At 40.0% G+C, this 18,188-nt stretch overlaps 1 protein-coding gene across 1 annotated transcript in view; it reads right to left on the reverse strand.

The window, feature by feature from the left end:
• Positions 1 to 17,942, reverse strand: part of LOC143360266 (uncharacterized) — a 99,662-nt gene extending 81,720 nt beyond the window's left edge. The window contains exon 1 of the mRNA XM_076798964.1: positions 16,207 to 17,942. Coding sequence (XP_076655079.1) covers positions 16,207 to 16,309 — 103 coding nt within the window. The 5' untranslated portion in view covers positions 16,310 to 17,942. The remainder of the gene's footprint in view (positions 1 to 16,206) is intronic.
• Between the last annotated feature and the right edge of the window lie 246 nt (positions 17,943 to 18,188).

The following is an 18,188-nucleotide window of genomic DNA, read 5'->3' on the forward strand; positions in this document are numbered from 1 at the left end:
ACACCAGAAATATGAACACGTTAATATTTAGTAATGTTTCTCGTTTTGTAAGCAATATTGAAAGAGTCGTGTAAATCGTTTCCTATAATTCACTTTAGCCTTCTCAGTATACTTGCAATTAGATCCGGCAGTTGCTTCAATTTTCTTCTAACTTTTTACCTTTTGGCACATTAAGATTTTCCACTACTTTGCACAATACCTCATCCACGACGTTTCTACTACTTCATTGTAAATCTTACCCTTTTTTGCAGCTTAATATTTACCGGAATTTTGCACAATATTTCCTCCACTTCAGCTATGATTTCCTTGTAATTTTTAACTTTATACAAATTCAGATTTTCCAGAATTTTTCACGGTCTTTCACCGAGGATGTTTCTATTATTTCGTTTTTGTCTTTTTGCACCTCAATATTTTCCACAATTTTCCATTTCCACAATTTTTCTTCTTCATTTCAATCTTTTTACCCATTAATATCTTCCACCATTTTGCACGGTGCTTCATCCACGAGGATTCTTCTATTTCTTTATAATTTCTATTATTTTCTTTGGAACCTCAAGATTCTCCACAAATTTTCACTATCTTCCGCGACATTTCTTCCGTTTCCTCTTCATTTTAATCGTTTTAACTATTAACATCTTCCACCATTTTGCTCAGTGCTTGATCCACGACGATTCTTCTATTCCATTATAATTTCTGTTATTTTCTACAGCACAAATTCTTTTACAAATTCTGATTTTCCAGAATTTTCCATGGTATTTCATCAAGGATATTTCTATTATTTAATTTTGTCTTTTTGCACCTCAATATTTTCCACAATTTTCCATTTCCACAATTTTTCTTCTTCATTTCAATCTTTTTACCCATTAATATCTTCCACCATTTTGCACGGTGCTTCATCCACGAGGATTCTTCTATTTCTTTATAATTTCTATTATTTTCTTTGGAACCTCAAGATTCTCCACAAATTTTCACTATCTTCCGCGACATTTCTTCCGTTTCCTCTTCATTTTAATCGTTTTAACTATTAACATCTTCCACCATTTTGCTCAGTGCTTGATCCACGACGATTCTTCTATTCCATTATAATTTCTGTTATTTTCTACAGCACAAATTCTTTTACAAATTCTGATTTTCCAGAATTTTCCATGGTATTTCATCAAGGATATTTCTATTATTTAATTTTGTCTTTTTGCACCTCAATATTTTCCACAATTTTCCATTTCCACAATTTTTCTTCTTCATTTCAATCTTTTTACCCATTAATATCTTCCACCATTTTGCACGGTGCTTCATCCACGAGGATTCTTCTATTTCTTTATAATTTCTATTATTTTCTTTGGAACCTCAAGATTCTCCACAAATTTTCACTATCTTCCGCGACATTTCTTCCGTTTCCTCTTCATTTTAATCGTTTTAACTATTAACATCTTCCACCATTTTGCTCAGTGCTTCATCCACGTCGATTCTTCTATTCCATTATAATTTCTATTATATTTTCTACAGCACAAATTCTTTTACAAGTTCAGATTTTCCAAAATTTTCCACGGTCTTTCACCAAGGATGTTTCTATTATTTCGTTTTTGTCTTTTTGCACCTCAATATTTTCCACAATTTTTCATTTCCACAATTTTTCTTCTTCATTTCAATCTTTTTACCCATTAATATCTTCCACCATTTTGCACGGTGCTTCATCCACGAGGATTCTTCTATTTCTTTATAATTTCTATTATTTTCTTTGGAACCTCAAGATTTTCCACAATTTTTCACTATCTTCCGCGACATTTCTTCCGTTACTCTTCATTTTAATCGTCTTACCCATTAATATCTTCCACCATTTTGCTCGGTGCTTGATCCACGACGATTCTTCTATTCCATTATAATTTCTGTTATTTTCTACAGCACAAATTCTTTTACAAATTCTGATTTTCCAGAATTTTCCATGGTATTTCATCAAGGATATTTCTATTATTTAATTTTGTCTTTTTGCACCTCAATATTTTCCACAATTTTACAGTCTTCGTCCACGACGTGTTCCCCTTTCTTCTTCATTTCAATCTTTTTACCCATTACTATCTTCCACCATTTTGCACGGTGCTTCATCCACGACGATTCTTCTATTCCATTATAATTTCTATTATTTTCTTCAGCACCTCAAGATCGTCCACAATTTTTCACTATCTTCCGCGACATTTCTTCCGTTACTCTTCATTTTAATCGTCGTACCCATTAACATCTTCCACCATTTTGCACAATGCTTCGTCTCCCCTGTTTTCGTTCCGTTTTAATCTTGACGCCCACTACTATTTTCCAGAATTCTGCACACTGTTTCATCCGACGACGTTCAATCAACCTCCTATTGCGACACGGTATCTTCAGGCATGCTTTCTTATATAAATAGCAGTATCGATCAGTTTGCTGGCACTTATCCATCGCAGACTGCAACAGAACAAACAAAAGCTGAGCAGAACCAACAAACCGAGTCTCTCGCCAGCGCATGCTAAATTACGAAACGATCCACCTCCGGACCATCAAATCAAAATAATAATCAAAATACGTTTGAGGACAGTTTCTTCCGGAGGAAAACTATCGCGGATTATGGCACGCTCGGAATGTTTATTGCCCACGTTTGTTTTCCGCGCAAGATTGACGGAAATTGGTGTCCTTGCGCCGACATCGCTGCATTCGTTGATTCCCGTTGCGTGCGCGCCGCACAGTGGGCAATTTGGACAAAATCGGATTCAAAATCAAGGAACTTTCGATAGGAACGAGGTAGAGCGATGAAATTTTTTTTAAACGAAAGCTGCAACTTTGTAGAATATGGGAAAAATAGAGAGATTGTGGTACGAACGTTTTTTAACCTCGAGAAAATTCGTTAAACGCGCACAAATTCAAGAAAATTTTAGTTTTACCGATACCACGCGCGGAAAAAATTTGTTTTTAACATGCTATACATCATTTCCCATAGATTTTTTCACGCTGATTTCAAACGTGGTCTCAAAATTTGTCTACGACCTCAGGATTTTGCAAAAAATAGATTTTTGTGACAGAAACTAATGAACTCATTTTTTCGTTGAAATGATTGCATGGTAATAATCTCTCTATTTTTCCCATATTCTACAAAGTTGCAGGTTTCGTTTAAAAAAGATTTCATCGCTCTACCTCATTCCTATCGAAAGTTCCTTGATTTTGAATCCGATGTCGTCCAAATTGCCCACTGTGCGCCGTCGGGATTTAGGTCAGAGCGTCGAATTAAGCACGGTTCACAAGTGCTATTGACGAAAACCCGCTGCGACCGGGGATTAAGATGTATACACGGAGATAATGTTTGGACCCCATTCGTCGAGTTTCTTCGACTGTCCGCGAATCCTTTCACGGTCTCGCAGAAGGGAATCCTCCTGAGAAGTTTGCCCTCTTGCGGTGGCTACGATCTACGGGCAATAATCCCGTAAGCGGTTTCCTTTTAAAAACCGTAGATCGTTGAATGGTTCCCGGGCCTCCGATCGACTTAATAATCCTCGTGAATTGAACACGGTTCGGTTGTCTCGCTCCTCGGCGAAGCCATTCATGCTCTGAAATCTTTCAGAAAATCATGGGTCCGATGGTGTTATCCATTTGGAATTGAAGACGACTTTCGTTTGCGGCAAGTTATGTCGAACAAAACGATTTTGGCAAGTCTATTAACGCGCCACTCGAGTCCGACAATGTGTCACTCGCGGCTAACAACGTGTTCATTGTTACTCACGTATAATTTAATCTTCGTGAATGGAGGCGTTTCAAACAGACATGAAACACTCCTGGCGAGTCTACCAACGGCTTAACGTCGATTTTAATCCGGTTTTTCTTGTTGCTGTCGCCAATTAATTGAAAAGTACTGTCGAAAAATCTGTAAGACATTTTGAAATGAAAGTCCTAATCAAGATTACTGTCGCACGTGCGTGTAGAAACATTTAATGAGACTCCTAGTGCAGGAGACAAAATTGTATCAAGTGTAAAAGAAATTTTTAGTGTGAAGGAAATGAATGCTATTCTATCTGTGTGACGACAATGTATGTCTCTGAAATGAATCTCTCAAATGAAACACAATGTGTTAACTGAAAGTGTAAATCGATCCTGAATGAAATTTTGTCACAGATTTTTAATGTTTAAGGAACGCACGAGGGTGGGGGCATTGAAACTGGTAGATTGCTAATGGCGGCTAAAAAATAAATAAACACTGGCAGCATAGCGACACAAAGGATCCTCGCAACTTTGTCTCGCCGCTGCTCGGTTCGCAAATCGATTCCTCCGTAGCGCAGCAGAGCCAGACATGGGGATTCTATGGGGAATCCTCTCTCGGCAAGGTTGCAACGCTTAAAAAAATCGAGTTAGCAGCCCCGACACCTCGAAGATCCTGTTCCTGTGTCGCACACGCGGACACCGAAGTGTGAAACGTGTGTCACCATTTGCGGACACTCGTGCGTGCCCCCTTCGATGGGGTCCCATTGGCCATTTGCCCCCCTTTTCACAAAAACCATGTCCTCGAGAGCTGCGACACTCGCGTTCCGCGAAAAATTATGGCGAGCCCTCGGAGCCGAGATATGCGGACAGAAAAATTTAGGGGCTCGAAATTCAAGGGGCGACTACCCCTCTGGCGCGAACATTTTTTAGCGGCTTCCAGCTCGAAGGGAGAAATGACGGAAATCGGAAAGAAACCTCGGGGAAATTAGGGTAACGATTCTTGCAAAAGATTTGGGGAAGTTTCCCTTCGATTATTTCTGCACGATTAAGTGGCGATTTTGGGAAAATAGGATAGGACCGTGAGAGTCGAGTGGACAGTGGGTAATTGCAGATTCGATTCTGCAGGAATTTTCAAAATGTGGAACTCTTTTCGAATTGCTTCGAACATTCGGCTTCTGTTCGACGGAATAATAATTATTATTTTGTGCACTCGATACTACGCACCTGCACGTAGGTGCTTCCATTGAGGATTGTTTAGAAAATTGTTCAACAGCGACAGCAGGTATACTCGCTTTAATAAACAGGTTCTCTTGTGTAATTTAATCTAGATAGTTCATTCGAGGTTATTACTTCGTAGGAGACCGCTAAGCTCCTTTCAGATATAGCACGGTCACTAACAGGCTAATTAACATGTTGAGAAAGTAGCATTCGTAAACTTCGAACGATAAGAAAAATCTTTTGACATGACTTTGTCTTTTTAGCACTAGGTTTACGGAGCACTAAAAGTGACTATTTTACATTTCTTCATAAAAATAACGAGAATGTACTGACCAAATTTTTTTTAATAACATATACCCAAAGAAATAAACTTGTAAATAATTACTCAGGAAATTTCCTGAGGAAATAATTCCTCATGGATGTATCTTTAGAATCTTGATAATTGAAAATTAAAAATATTAGAACCCGTCTCTTTGAATTCGTTAAAAATAATTTTCTCCTACAGGAAGTTCTGCCATAGACTTTTATTATACAATTTTTTCATACAATCTGCACTTGACACGAGCGAAGCCATAAAAATGCCACAAAACGACTTCTGTGATAATATTAGGGGTACCCATAAGTAATTAATTATTTGCAAAGAATTTGTTCTGCCTTTAGTTATATAATAAATTAAGAAATAAAAATTTAAATTTACTACAAACTTTGTTTCAGATTTCAAAATAATTGTTTATTCTGGGTCCCCCTAATATATTAGTATTTATAGTATTGATAGTAAGAAAATTGATATTCCAAGGCACAGAATAGCACTTTTGGTGGACAATTATACCGAGCCGACAATTTTGTTTTAGATTTCAAAATAATTGATTACTTATGGGCCCCCCTAATATATTAGTATTGATAGTATTGATAGTAAGAAAATTGATATTCCAAGGCACAGAATGGCACTTTTGGTGGACACTTATCCCGTGCCGACAATTTTGTTTCAGATTTCAAAATAATTGATTACTTATGGGCCCCCCTAATATATTAGTATTGATAGTATTGATAGTAAGAAAATTGATATTCCAAGGCACAGAATGGCACTTTTGGTGGACACTTATCCCATGCCGACAATTTTGTTTCAGATTTCAAAATAATTGATTACTTATGGGTCCCCCTAATATATTAGTATTTATAGTATTGATAGTAAGAAAATTGATATTCCAAGGCACAGAATGGCACTTTTGGTGGACACTTATCCCGTGCCGACAATTTTGTTTCAGATTTCAAAATAATTGATTACTTATGGGCCCCCCTAATATATTAGTATTGATAGTATTGATAGTAAGAAAATTGATATTCCAAGGCACAGAATGGCACTTTTGGTGGACACTTATCCCATGCCGACAATTTTGTTTCAGATTTCAAAATAATTGATTACTTATGGGTCCCCCTAATATATTAGTATTTATACTAATAGTAAAAAATTGATATTCCAAGGCACAGATTGGCACTTTTGGTGGACACTTACTCCGTGCCGACAATTTTGTTTCAGATTTCAAAATAATTGATTACTTATGGGTCTCCCTAATATATTAGTATTTATACTAATAGTAAAAAAATTGATATTCCAAGGCACAGATTGGCACTTTTGGTGGACACTTATCCCGAGCCGACAATTTTGTTTTAGATTTCAAAGTAATTGATTACTCATGGCTCCCCCTAATACAAGATTCGGAAAAACAAAATTTTATCGTAACAATAATGTTTGTAATATTCTCACAGCTAGTAGAGCTCGAGAAAATTTGATTTTCTTTGTAGATTGTATAAAAATTGATCTCCAAGCTTAGTAGAAAAATTGTGTCGCTATACATGACCGACGTGGCAGTGAAAGTGTTAATTACTGTTTTTTAACCAATGTAGACGACATTTTGTTGGGATAATGGATAGTAGGAAGATGGAAGGTGTCGGAAAAAGTGGGAAATAGTCGAGAGATTGAGTCTCGAGTGATTTTCGTTGGATTCAGTCGGCAAGCGAAAAGGGAAAAGAGGTGTCCTCCCACGCTCGGGATTAATTGTCCTCGGATCCGAAGAGGAAAAGAGGGAACGTCGGAAAACCAGACAGGTTCCAACGAGGATTCCGTTAGAAGAGAAAGGGCCGAGGATAATTGCGGGCTCAGGGAGGAATGGCAGGTAGAGATTCAACGTTGTCGGCCGCGTCAGAACCAGTACAGGTGTGTACACGCGTTAATAGACTCACCTGCTTTCCTTTTACTGTTTCTTGACCTGCCGTAAACGGTGGAATTTAGGTACTCCACTTGTCGGGCTACAATTAACCATCCGCATAACAAACATTCTGACCTAAACATCGGGCTTGGGATCCGTCAACTTCGACATATCCGGGCCGCGACTCTAATTCCTACCCTTGCTATGCCAATTGCTATGCAAACTACCGTGCACTGCTCGACAAGTTACTTTGCAGAGAGAGGGAAGCTCAACAGAATTTTCATATTCTTCAGCCAAACAATTTAATTAAATTTTCAAGGGCACTAACTTGATCGATGTTTCCAGAAATTATTTTAAAGAAGGAAGAATTGAATAGAAAATTGTTACGTGCTCTGTGTGACCAAAGAAAATTTTTAGGTTAGCTACTGGCTCGTAGATAACTGAAGTGCTTGAATAAAATATTTCATTCTGTGAATTAGCACTTCTCGAATGAGCATTTGCATAGATAACTAAGTAGATTCAACCGTGAAGATATAATTGCATTTATTATGCAAACATTTGTACTCGTGTTTTTACTCGAGTGAAAACTTCCATTTCCAAGGAAATCGAATAAAAATTTAATCGTGCCACCTGAGTGCAGTGTCGATCCAAAAATGAAACATAAAGATGGAATATGATATCTGACAAAAATTAGAACGAGGGCAGGATAATACCAGAGTCTGTAAGGCCTCACTATAATTGCCCGCAATGGTCATAAAAGCCTCAATGATTAGGTTTCCAGATGAAAGAATGAAATAAAATAGAGTATCAGATGTTTAACTTGAGATAGCAATTTTACGCTCCAATTGCTTATCTCCTTCATAGAAGAATGAGCACTGTGCTCTAAATATCTGAAAATCTGAATTACGTTCTCCAAGATTACCTGGCTTCTGGTTCGATCAAAATTTTTGGGTAACAACGACAAATTTTATTGTACGAATTAGTAGCTTTTAAGTAACACTACTTCGATCATGTTCGATTGCAGTGTCACAGTGTCCACAAAGCCACGTAACAAATACTCGAAATCGTGTGTTCCAGATTAGATAGAGATATATAAAATGCCCGTTATCGATGCGCACATAAACGGTATCTGACGCGATCAAAATACACCATTTGCGCGCAGTTGTTTCGCGTGAACTGAAAACAGTGACGCCCCATTTCTCGTTAGCTGACTATAATGGTTAACGTTAAGAGGACACGGTGGATGAGGTATATAGTTCAATAATTTTCAGAGTAATCAGCACAAAAAGAACATCTACCGCTCACTCCACTTCTTCGGCTACTTCATCCTGCAAAAAAACCGCAGGAAGTCGGATTGAAGATCGCCGGAACATGCTCGTGCCTGCTTCGATAATTACGCGAATCGCTATGTGAATCACTATGCAAATTCCCAGTCCCGCAATATCGTTTTATATAAACTCAAATGTGGAAGAAATTGCTCGTATCTGTTGGAAGATTTCTGGCAAAAGTTGAAATAAAAATGCTGTTCAGTTATTTATTAAAGTGTTGCTTCAGTTTCTGCCCATTCTAATAAACTAGATTCATAAATATGATAAAATGAATGAAATTCAAAACAGTGAGAATATTAAAAGAATTAAAAAAAACTGCTGATATAATATTTCAATCTATAAAAATTAAAATTCTATTGGATTTTTACATCTTCCAATGGAACATTAAATTAAAATAAAAACATATTTTTCTGCCTACAAAACCCACTTTCTATACAACTGAAATAAAACCGCCACTGTTCATTAGTAAAATGCATGCTTCTCAGTATTTCCAAAAATTCATGGAAAATTCAAGAGTCAAGAGTTGCAAAATTCAAGAGTTGAATTCAAGAGTCGTGGTCACAGATCTGCCCAAATAAATTGCATTTAAAAAATTCTCCAGCAGCCATAAGCCCGAGAACCTCGCCCAAAAATCACTCTGATCGCGTCATTCGGAATGTCAAAGGCAATACTGCGCGTCTCACGCGTGGAATATCATGTTTCCAGGATTCCGTAGGCCACGGAGTGCTCGGGGAACGCGAAGGCCGAGCATAAAACTCAAAGTCCTCGCCGATTATGGCGACGGGCCGGTCCTGGTCGGCGTGAAATTAGCCCGAGATGTCGTCAACCCTGACATTACGATCGCGGAGACGGTGTCAGGGTCTACGATCACGATCCACCGGTGCTGGCAAAAGGAGCAACAACAACAACAACAACAACGACAACAACAACAACAACCGCGTCGATATCGGTCGCACTTAGGCCAACCAGCCAGCCAGTTTTCATGTTCCCCGGTGCGGGTAACCGCGTAAAAGTATCCCGTTACACCACGGTAGCCCAGATACCGGGTTACGGTGCACGAATTGTCAATCGAACCCGAGGTTGCGAGTTCCCGTCGACTAGAGAATGGAAAAACGTCACCGCAAGAATTTCGCGGTGCCATTTTTCTTGCTGTACTCTTCTAACCGATGTGGAAATCGGTCCGGGCCGATTAAGAACACGGCCGGGATTGTTCGCGATTGTTTTAATCACGTTTCGGTCGCTTTTACGTGGTCGTTACCAGACTGTAAAATTTCTATTCGAAATAAAAAGGGTAATGGTGAAAATCTCGATGGACAAACTGTTATTATTTCTTCGTGAAGTAACGATGAACCTGATTACGTCTTTCAACAATTTCAGTGAGCCAGAAATGATAGAGAGAGATTTCTCCGTATATGTCGCCAAGGCCTGGACGGTAAACGTCGCGGGACTATCCCCACTACTGCGGAGTATGCGTGAGGGACCGAGGAAACATAGCACGGCTCGAGTATGTCTCCTGGACGATACACAGAATTCACAGTACTTCAAGAAAAATTGTTCATAATTAGTGTTTACAGTAAACAAATTGATTTATATATTTGTTACATATCAATGTGATTATATATTAGCATTTATAGTATTGATAGTACGAAAATTAATATTCCAAGGCAAGGAATGGTACATTATTTTCGATGGAGTTTCGGTGGACACTTATCCCGTGCCTACAATTTTGCCTAGGATGGAAGCTGAAAGGAATATCGATTTGCTGTAAGTCACTTTCGCCACGAATCAAAAGACAATCGTGGTGAACGTCTCGAAACAACTTCTCCATAAAATCGAATAACGAGGACCGCAAAGCTGCGAGGAGGTTCGGACAAGAGGTTATGGCACCGAGAGGAGGAAACTGTTCGAATTGAAATTTTTCCGGCTGCTGGCCGAAGAAAAACAGTTTGCTCGGCGACAGGAAAGCGAGGACGTCCCCGCGACGCATGCCGAAACGTCAACTCACCATTCACCGGCCTCCTCGGCCCCGATCCTTGTAATATTATCGATGTTATGATTCATTGGGCCGTGTTGTTACAACAGCCGGTCTTATCAGGTCGTAACTCGAGGCGCTGTTTGTAACGAGAGTGAACGCTCGCTTGTTCCCTGAAACTTCTAATCTACGTACTTGCTGGAACACATCGATTTGCTCGATGGAGTCTCCCCGCGAGAGAGAGAGAGAGAGAGAGAGAGAGAGAGAGAGAGAGAGAGAGTCACTCTCCCTCCATCTCTCTCTCTCTCTCTCTCTCGCTTTCTCTCTCGCTCTCTGTCGTTGATCTTATTAGTTATCGATCGAGCTGTTTCGCTATGAACGAAAGTGGCAACCGTGAAAAATTGCCGTGATCCGTAGCCGTGTGTATACGTCGTTACGATAACAGAGAGATTAGAATGTGGCCTAGGTCGTGACTAGGTCGTCGATTTTCTGGTTACGCTAATATTTGTCGAGCTAACCGGCAAACGGCGCGATCGTTTACTGTCTTGGAGAGTTAGTGCCCGAGCCGCTACTGTGCTCTGCGGATTAGGCGATTTTTGCTGTTTGCTCCTGACACTTTTCTGAGAAGTCATTTGTGAACACTAGGCTCGCTAGGTCAAAATGACGGGTTCTAATATTTTTAATTTATCACCATTGAGGTTTTGAAGATGAAACTGTGTGGAATTGTTCAACAAGTTTATTTCTCTACGTATACATTATTTCAAAATGGCTGAAAACTTGGATGGACACATTCTGCTTATTTTTATAAGGTAATGTAAAATACTCGATTTTAGTGCTACATGAATCTAGTGTTAATGCAAAATTCGAGTTGGTTTAATGGGAGGATAGTATATTGATTTCTCTATATACAGTGAATTCCCGATATAAGTCCCTGCAAGCCTCGCGTTTAAAGGACGCAAACGGCGCGATCGTTTACTGTCTTGGAGAGTTAGTGCCCGAGCCGCTACTGTGCTCTGCGGATTAGGCGATTTTTGCTGTTTGCTCCTGACACTTTTCTGAGAAGTCATTTGTGAACACTAGGCTCGCTAGGTCAAAATGACGGGTTCTAATATTTTTAATTTATCACCATTGAGGTTTTGAAGATGAAACTGTGTGGAATTGTTCAACAAGTTTATTTCTCTACGTATACATTATTTCAAAATGGCTGAAAACTTGGATGGACATATTCTGCTTATTTTTATAAGGTAATGTAAAATACTCGATTTTAGTGCTACATGAATCTAGTGTTAATGCAAAATTCGAGTTGGTTTAATGGGAGGATAGTATATTGATTTCTCTATATACAGTGAATTCCCGATATAAGTCCCTGCAAGCCTCGCGTTTAAAGGACGCAAGCGACGCGATCGTTTACTGTCTTGGAGAGTTAGTGCCCGAGCCGCTACTGTGCTCTGCGGATTAGGCGATTTTTGCTGTTTGCTCCTGACACTTTTCTGAGAAGTCATTTGTGAACACTAGGCTCGCTAGGTCAAAATGACGGGATCTAATATTTTTTATTTACCACCATTGAGGTTTTGAAGATGAAACTGTGTGGAATTGTTCAACAAGTTTATTTCTCTACGTATACATTATTTAAAAATGGCTGAAAACTTGGATGGACATATTCTGCTTATTTTTATAAGGTAATGTAAGATACTCAATTTTAATGCCACCTAAATGTAGTGTTTCTAGTTTTTGGCGAGTATACTCGTCATGAATGGCAATATTTTGTGTCACGACGAGTATACTCGTCGAAACAGCTATACGGTTCATTTTTACGACTCAATTTATTGCTATAAATATATTTAAGTACACATTAACTGGTTAATTGGAGGATAGTACACTGATTTGTCTACGTACAGTGAATTCCCGATACAAGTCCCTGCAAGCCTCGCGTTTAAAGGTCACTGGAACTACCCACACCACCACGGACAGTGACTTTTACATTTCCGAGCGTGTGTTTCAAATGCAACGCTCGGCGAGAACCAGAGATTTCGTCTAAATGTCACTCGCCGGTACCGCGCAAGCGACTCATATCGGGAATTCACTGGATGTCGCCAAGGCCTGGATGATAAGCGTCGCGGAATTGTCCCCGCTACCGCGGAGTATACCCCGCGGGACCTTGGACGCCGAGGATTGTAAACATAACACGACTCACGTCTCCCGGACGATGCACGACTTGTTGACATATATCGAGAATTCACTGTACTGTCATTTTTTATGAATTGTGAAGGCATTTATAGTCTCCTCTATCGGATAAATTATGTATGTTTGTCCGTAGATCGTCAATCTGATTAAGTAATTTTTCTTGTGTCATCTATTAATTTTTATTACTAAATTTTCTTTTTTTTTTTAGGCAACTCATTTCCGCGAGGTTAGAGGAAAATTCGAGTATGGTTGCTTTAACATTGCTCCGGAGAATTGTCGCTTATTGGTGCACAGTGGAATTCCAGAGCGTCATCTGAAGTCTGATACGGTCTACTCTATCGGCTAGATTAGGTATCTTTTCCATTAGGTCGTGAACGTTCAGTTTGATTCATTCAAAGTACGTGTAACGGCCGTTTCATTCAGTAGGCCGCGCAGAGTTTGTTCACTGTGTTTGCATTTATTTATCGGTTTGTTTGGAGTACGTCGTCCAAAGTGCAACGCATGGTATACTGTCTGCTCCAGTGAATAAATTAAGTGTTTCTGTTCGAATTTCATCGAGTACAAACGGAGGACACTCGTGCTGAAGACCAGTGGCACTTAGGTGAAGAGTTAAAAATTATTTGTGTATACAATCTGTGTGCTAAGATTCAAGTTTGAGGTACAATTGGACACGATTCAAAATGTCTGTGTACCCTCGCACACGAGTGACGAAAATCTTTTATTCAGAACAGAATATTAACCCATTCGCATCATTTGCGTATATATACGCTCAATTTTCCTGGTCACTAAGAGCGTATATGTACGCTGAATTTATTTTTTCTCGTAACGCTGAAATATGAAGTTCTCGTAGTCATTTTTGTAGTAAAATATAATAAAACGAACGTTTGGTGATAAGGGCCTCCTTTTCATATTTCCTTATGATGCAAATGAGGTTAACTGTGGTTCAATTTAACACTAAACCTACCAAGCATTAACAGTATCTGGTAAATATTGCCTTATAAAAATGGCAACCCTAAATTTATTCAGATTATCTGACATTTATTCCACTATTTTCCATAAATGAATTTTTATAATTTCAATCAAGTGGTAGGTTTAGTGTTAACACTTGGGCTTCCAATCTAGCAATTTTACAAATTCCATGAAATCAAATTTATGGAATGAAGTGGAAATTGAGAAATTAAGCTTTATGATATTCAGTACGCTTTCGTCCTGCGTTTTCCAGACACGAAGAATTAATTTCCAAATCCGGATAATGAAATTAAATTAATATGTCCAAGTTTCCCAATCATTTTCCTAGTATTTTATATTTGGAGAGTTCAAAATCCAGGCTGAAGTGGACCCCTAAACGTACTATTTAATCAGCTGGTTCACAAAGAATTAATAAGAAGCCCATGTAATGAAGTGGAAATTGAGAAATTAAGCTTTATGATATTCAGTACGCTTTCGTCCTGCGTTTTCCAGGCACGAAGAATTAATTTCCAAATCCGGATAATGAAATTAAATTAATATGTCCAAGTTTCCCAATTATTTCCCTATTATTTTATATTTGAAGAGGGCAAAATCCAGGCTGAAGTGGACCCCTAAACGTACTATTTAATCAGCTGGTTCACAAAGAATTAATAAGAAGCCCATGTAATGAAGTGGAAATTGAGAAATTAAGCTGTATGATATTCAGTACGCTTTCGTCCTGCGTTTTCCAGACACGAAGAATTAATTTCCCAATCCGGATAATGAAATTAAATTAATATGTCCAAGTTTCCCAATCATTTTCCTAGTATTTTATATTTGAAGAGTGCAAAATCCAGGCTGAAGTGAACCCCTAAACGTCATATTTAATCAGCTGGTTCACAAAGAATTAATAAGAAGCCCATGTAATGAAGTGGAAATTGAGAAATTAAGCTTTATGATATTCAGTACACTTTCGTCCTGCGTTTTCCAGGCACGAAGAATTAATTTCCAAATCCGGATAATGAAATTAAATTAATATGTCCAAGTTTCCCAATCATTTCCCTATTATTTTCTATTTGGAGAGGTCAAAATCCAGGCTGGAGTGGACCCCTAAACGCACTATTTAATCAGCTGGTTCACAAAGAATTAATAAGAAGCCCATGTAATGAAGTGGAAATTGAGAAATTAAGCTGTATGATATTCAGTACGCTTTCGTCCTGCGTTTTCCAGACACGAAGAATTAATTTCCCAATCCGGATAATGAAATTAAATTAATATGTCCAAGTTTCCCAATCATTTTCCTAGTATTTTATATTTGAAGAGTGCAAAATCCAGGCTGAAGTGAACCCCTAAACGTCATATTTAATCAGCTGGTTCACAAAGAATTAATAAGAAGCCCATGTAATGAAGTGGAAATTGAGAAATTAAGCTTTATGATATTCAGTACACTTTCGTCCTGCGTTTTCCAGGCACGAAGAATTAATTTCCAAATCCGGATAATGAAATTAAATTAATATGTCCAAGTTTCCCAATCATTTCCCTATTATTTTCTATTTGGAGAGGTCAAAATCCAGGCTGGAGTGGACCCCTAAACGCACTATTTAATCAGCTGGTTCACAAAGAATTAATAAGAAGCCCATGTAATGAAGTGGAAATTGAGAAATTAAGCTGTATGATATTCAGTACGCTTTCGTCCTGCGTTTTCCAGACACGAAGAATTAATTTCCCAATCCGGATAATGAAATTAAATTAATATGTCCAAGTTTCCCAATCATTTTCCTAGTATTTTATATTTGAAGAGTGCAAAATCCAGGCTGAAGTGAACCCCTAAACGTCATATTTAATCAGCTGGTTCACAAAGAATTAATAAGAAGCCCATGTAATGAAGTGGAAATTGAGAAATTAAGCTTTATGATATTCAGTACACTTTCGTCCTGCGTTTTCCAGGCACGAAGAATTAATTTCCAAATCCGGATAATGAAATTAAATTAATATGTCCAAGTTTCCCAATCATTTCCCTATTATTTTCTATTTGGAGAGGTCAAAATCCAGGCTGGAGTGGACCCCTAAACGCACTATTTAATCAGCTGGTTCACAAAGAATTAATAAGAAGCCCATGTAATGAAGTGGAAATTGAGAAATTAAGCTGTATGATATTCAGTACGCTTTCGTCCTGCGTTTTCCAGACACGAAGAATTAATTTCCCAATCCGGATAATGAAATTAAATTAATATGTCCAAGTTTCCCAATCATTTTCCTAGTATTTTATATTTGAAGAGTGCAAAATCCAGGCTGAAGTGAACCCCTAAACGTCATATTTAATCAGCTGGTTCACAAAGAATTAATAAGAAGCCCATGTAATGAAGTGGAAATTGAGAAATTAAGCTTTATGATATTCAGTACACTTTCGTCCTGCGTTTTCCAGGCACGAAGAATTAATTTCCAAATCCGGATAATGAAATTAAATTAATATGTCCAAGTTTCCCAATCATTTCCCTATTATTTTCTATTTGGAGAGGTCAAAATCCAGGCTGGAGTGGACCCCTAAACGCACTATTTAATCAGCTGGTCCGCAAAGAATGAATGAAAAGCCGCAAAGAAGGCTGGAAAGTTGACAAAGATCAGAACTCACCCCTAATTTTGGTCTCCTGCGGGTCCAACGGTGGGAATCGTGGGTGGCTCTGCTGTCCAGGTTTCTTCAGCAGGACACCCACAACCTGCGGTGCCATCATCATCCTGACCGAATCCTCCGGAACTCTCTCTTTCTCTCTTCCTCTCTCTCTCGCCCCGCGATTCAGTTCGGACGAGTCATTTCGCTCGATTCTTTTTCACGCTTGCACAAACCGCGACCACGATATATCTCTCTCTCTCTATTCTACCCTCGTTTTTCCCCGTCGGTGGGAATAGAAGAGACCGCCTACTCGGTCCGAAATTAACCCGGCCCGGAAGGGGCCAACGAACGAGGCACACCGGGACACCGAGAGAAAGAGTGCAGCTGCCGATCCGTTCAGTTCAGACCGTCTGTCGCTTTATTGGCCAAGGCGACGTGTCACTTTAGCGAGGAAGAACAAGGCGCCAGACGAACGAAGAGAAGCCCCTTTCCACTCTCCGTGTTTAGGCCTCCGTTATCAACCGTTGTCTCCTGGCACATGCGACGCCGTGACCTTATCAGCCGACGAAACCTCCAGCACCAAAACACTGTCCAAGTCAAATTATCCGCCGGAATTACCGTACGATCTATCGATCCGCTCCGCTCGGTTTCAGACTAGATCCTCGAACGGCCTTTCGATGGCTCCAGGGGATCACCTGTTGACAAGAACCGCGTCCCACGACAATGGCCGTCGCGAGATGGAGCACGCAATTGCTATAGGAAGATAACGTTATCGGCCGGCTTTCGCCTTCGACGAGCCGTTAATGAGCCGTGCTCGAGTATCGGCCTGCAGCTCCTCGATACGAGCAAACGGTCTTTTTATGCGCGACCTGATTCCAGCACTCGCAACCTGGATACCAGCCGACCGCGACAAACCGCGACAAACGACTCGATTTGCCTTGCGAATGTCGCGAATATTCCTGCGCACTATGCCAGTCCTGAAAACGGCCGAGTCTTCGCTGCGTTGAACGATCTCAAACTGCTGCGAACTTTGTTACACTTCCTCAAACTTCGTCAAACCTCCAATCGGTGCAAACCAGCATACGTTCTTCACCTTGGAAATTTCACGTTATACTCATTGCTTCAACTGCACTTTGTCAGACTTCCGTCAAACCTCCTCAAACCAGTGCAAGTTTCTTCCGATCTGTTCCGAATAAATCAATCGAACTAGTGACTTCTCGAGCCGCGTTCTCCTCAAAAATGACGGACCGCGTCAAACCGATGCAAACTTGAAAACAACTTTGTCGGAGCTTCCGGTAGACAAATTTTCCGTGAACTTCGTCAAACCTTCTCGAACCGATGCAAACTTTCCCGACCGTGCGGGCTCACTTTGCAACGTAATCAACAAACCCAGCGAAACATCCGCGAACTTCGTTGAACCGATTATTTCGAACGTGTTCTTCGGAGCGATACTGCAGGAAAGAAACCGTGTTGAAACTTTGTTAAGGAACTGTTGCGAACTTTTGCGAAATTCCGCGAACTCTGAGGATTTTTGGCTTTCTCACTGAACACCGGTGGCACGATGATAGTCGAAGGGATGCAACGCACGTGTAACCCCACCCCGAAACCCCCCCGATAGAAGAGCGCTGTCAACGATCACCGCGATCCTCGGGATCGTTCGATGGTCACACTGGGACGGGACGGTCTGCTCGCAACTGACACCGGGGAACTGACATCGTCGACACAGCGTGGCGCGCGCACGGCGAACGACTAAACAGACGCGAGAGAGAGTGCATCGTGCCCACCGCCTCGTTGCCCCCACCATTCGCACCGGGTTTCTCTTTCTCTCCCCCTTTCGGCAACCCCTGAACCTTCCTTCTCGCATCCGTGGGCAGCCCTTTGACAGGGGAGCCTCCCCAAATTAGTAATTAGCTCGACAACGGCCGGAAGTTGCGGGCCTGGTCTTCGTGGATTCGCGATAAGGTAGAGTGACCAGTTTACCGACAGTTTGTTGCAATTCTGGC

Source organism: Halictus rubicundus, chromosome 1, assembly GCF_050948215.1.
Source record: "Halictus rubicundus isolate RS-2024b chromosome 1, iyHalRubi1_principal, whole genome shotgun sequence".
Classification (NCBI taxonomy): Eukaryota; Metazoa; Arthropoda; class Insecta; order Hymenoptera; family Halictidae; genus Halictus; species Halictus rubicundus.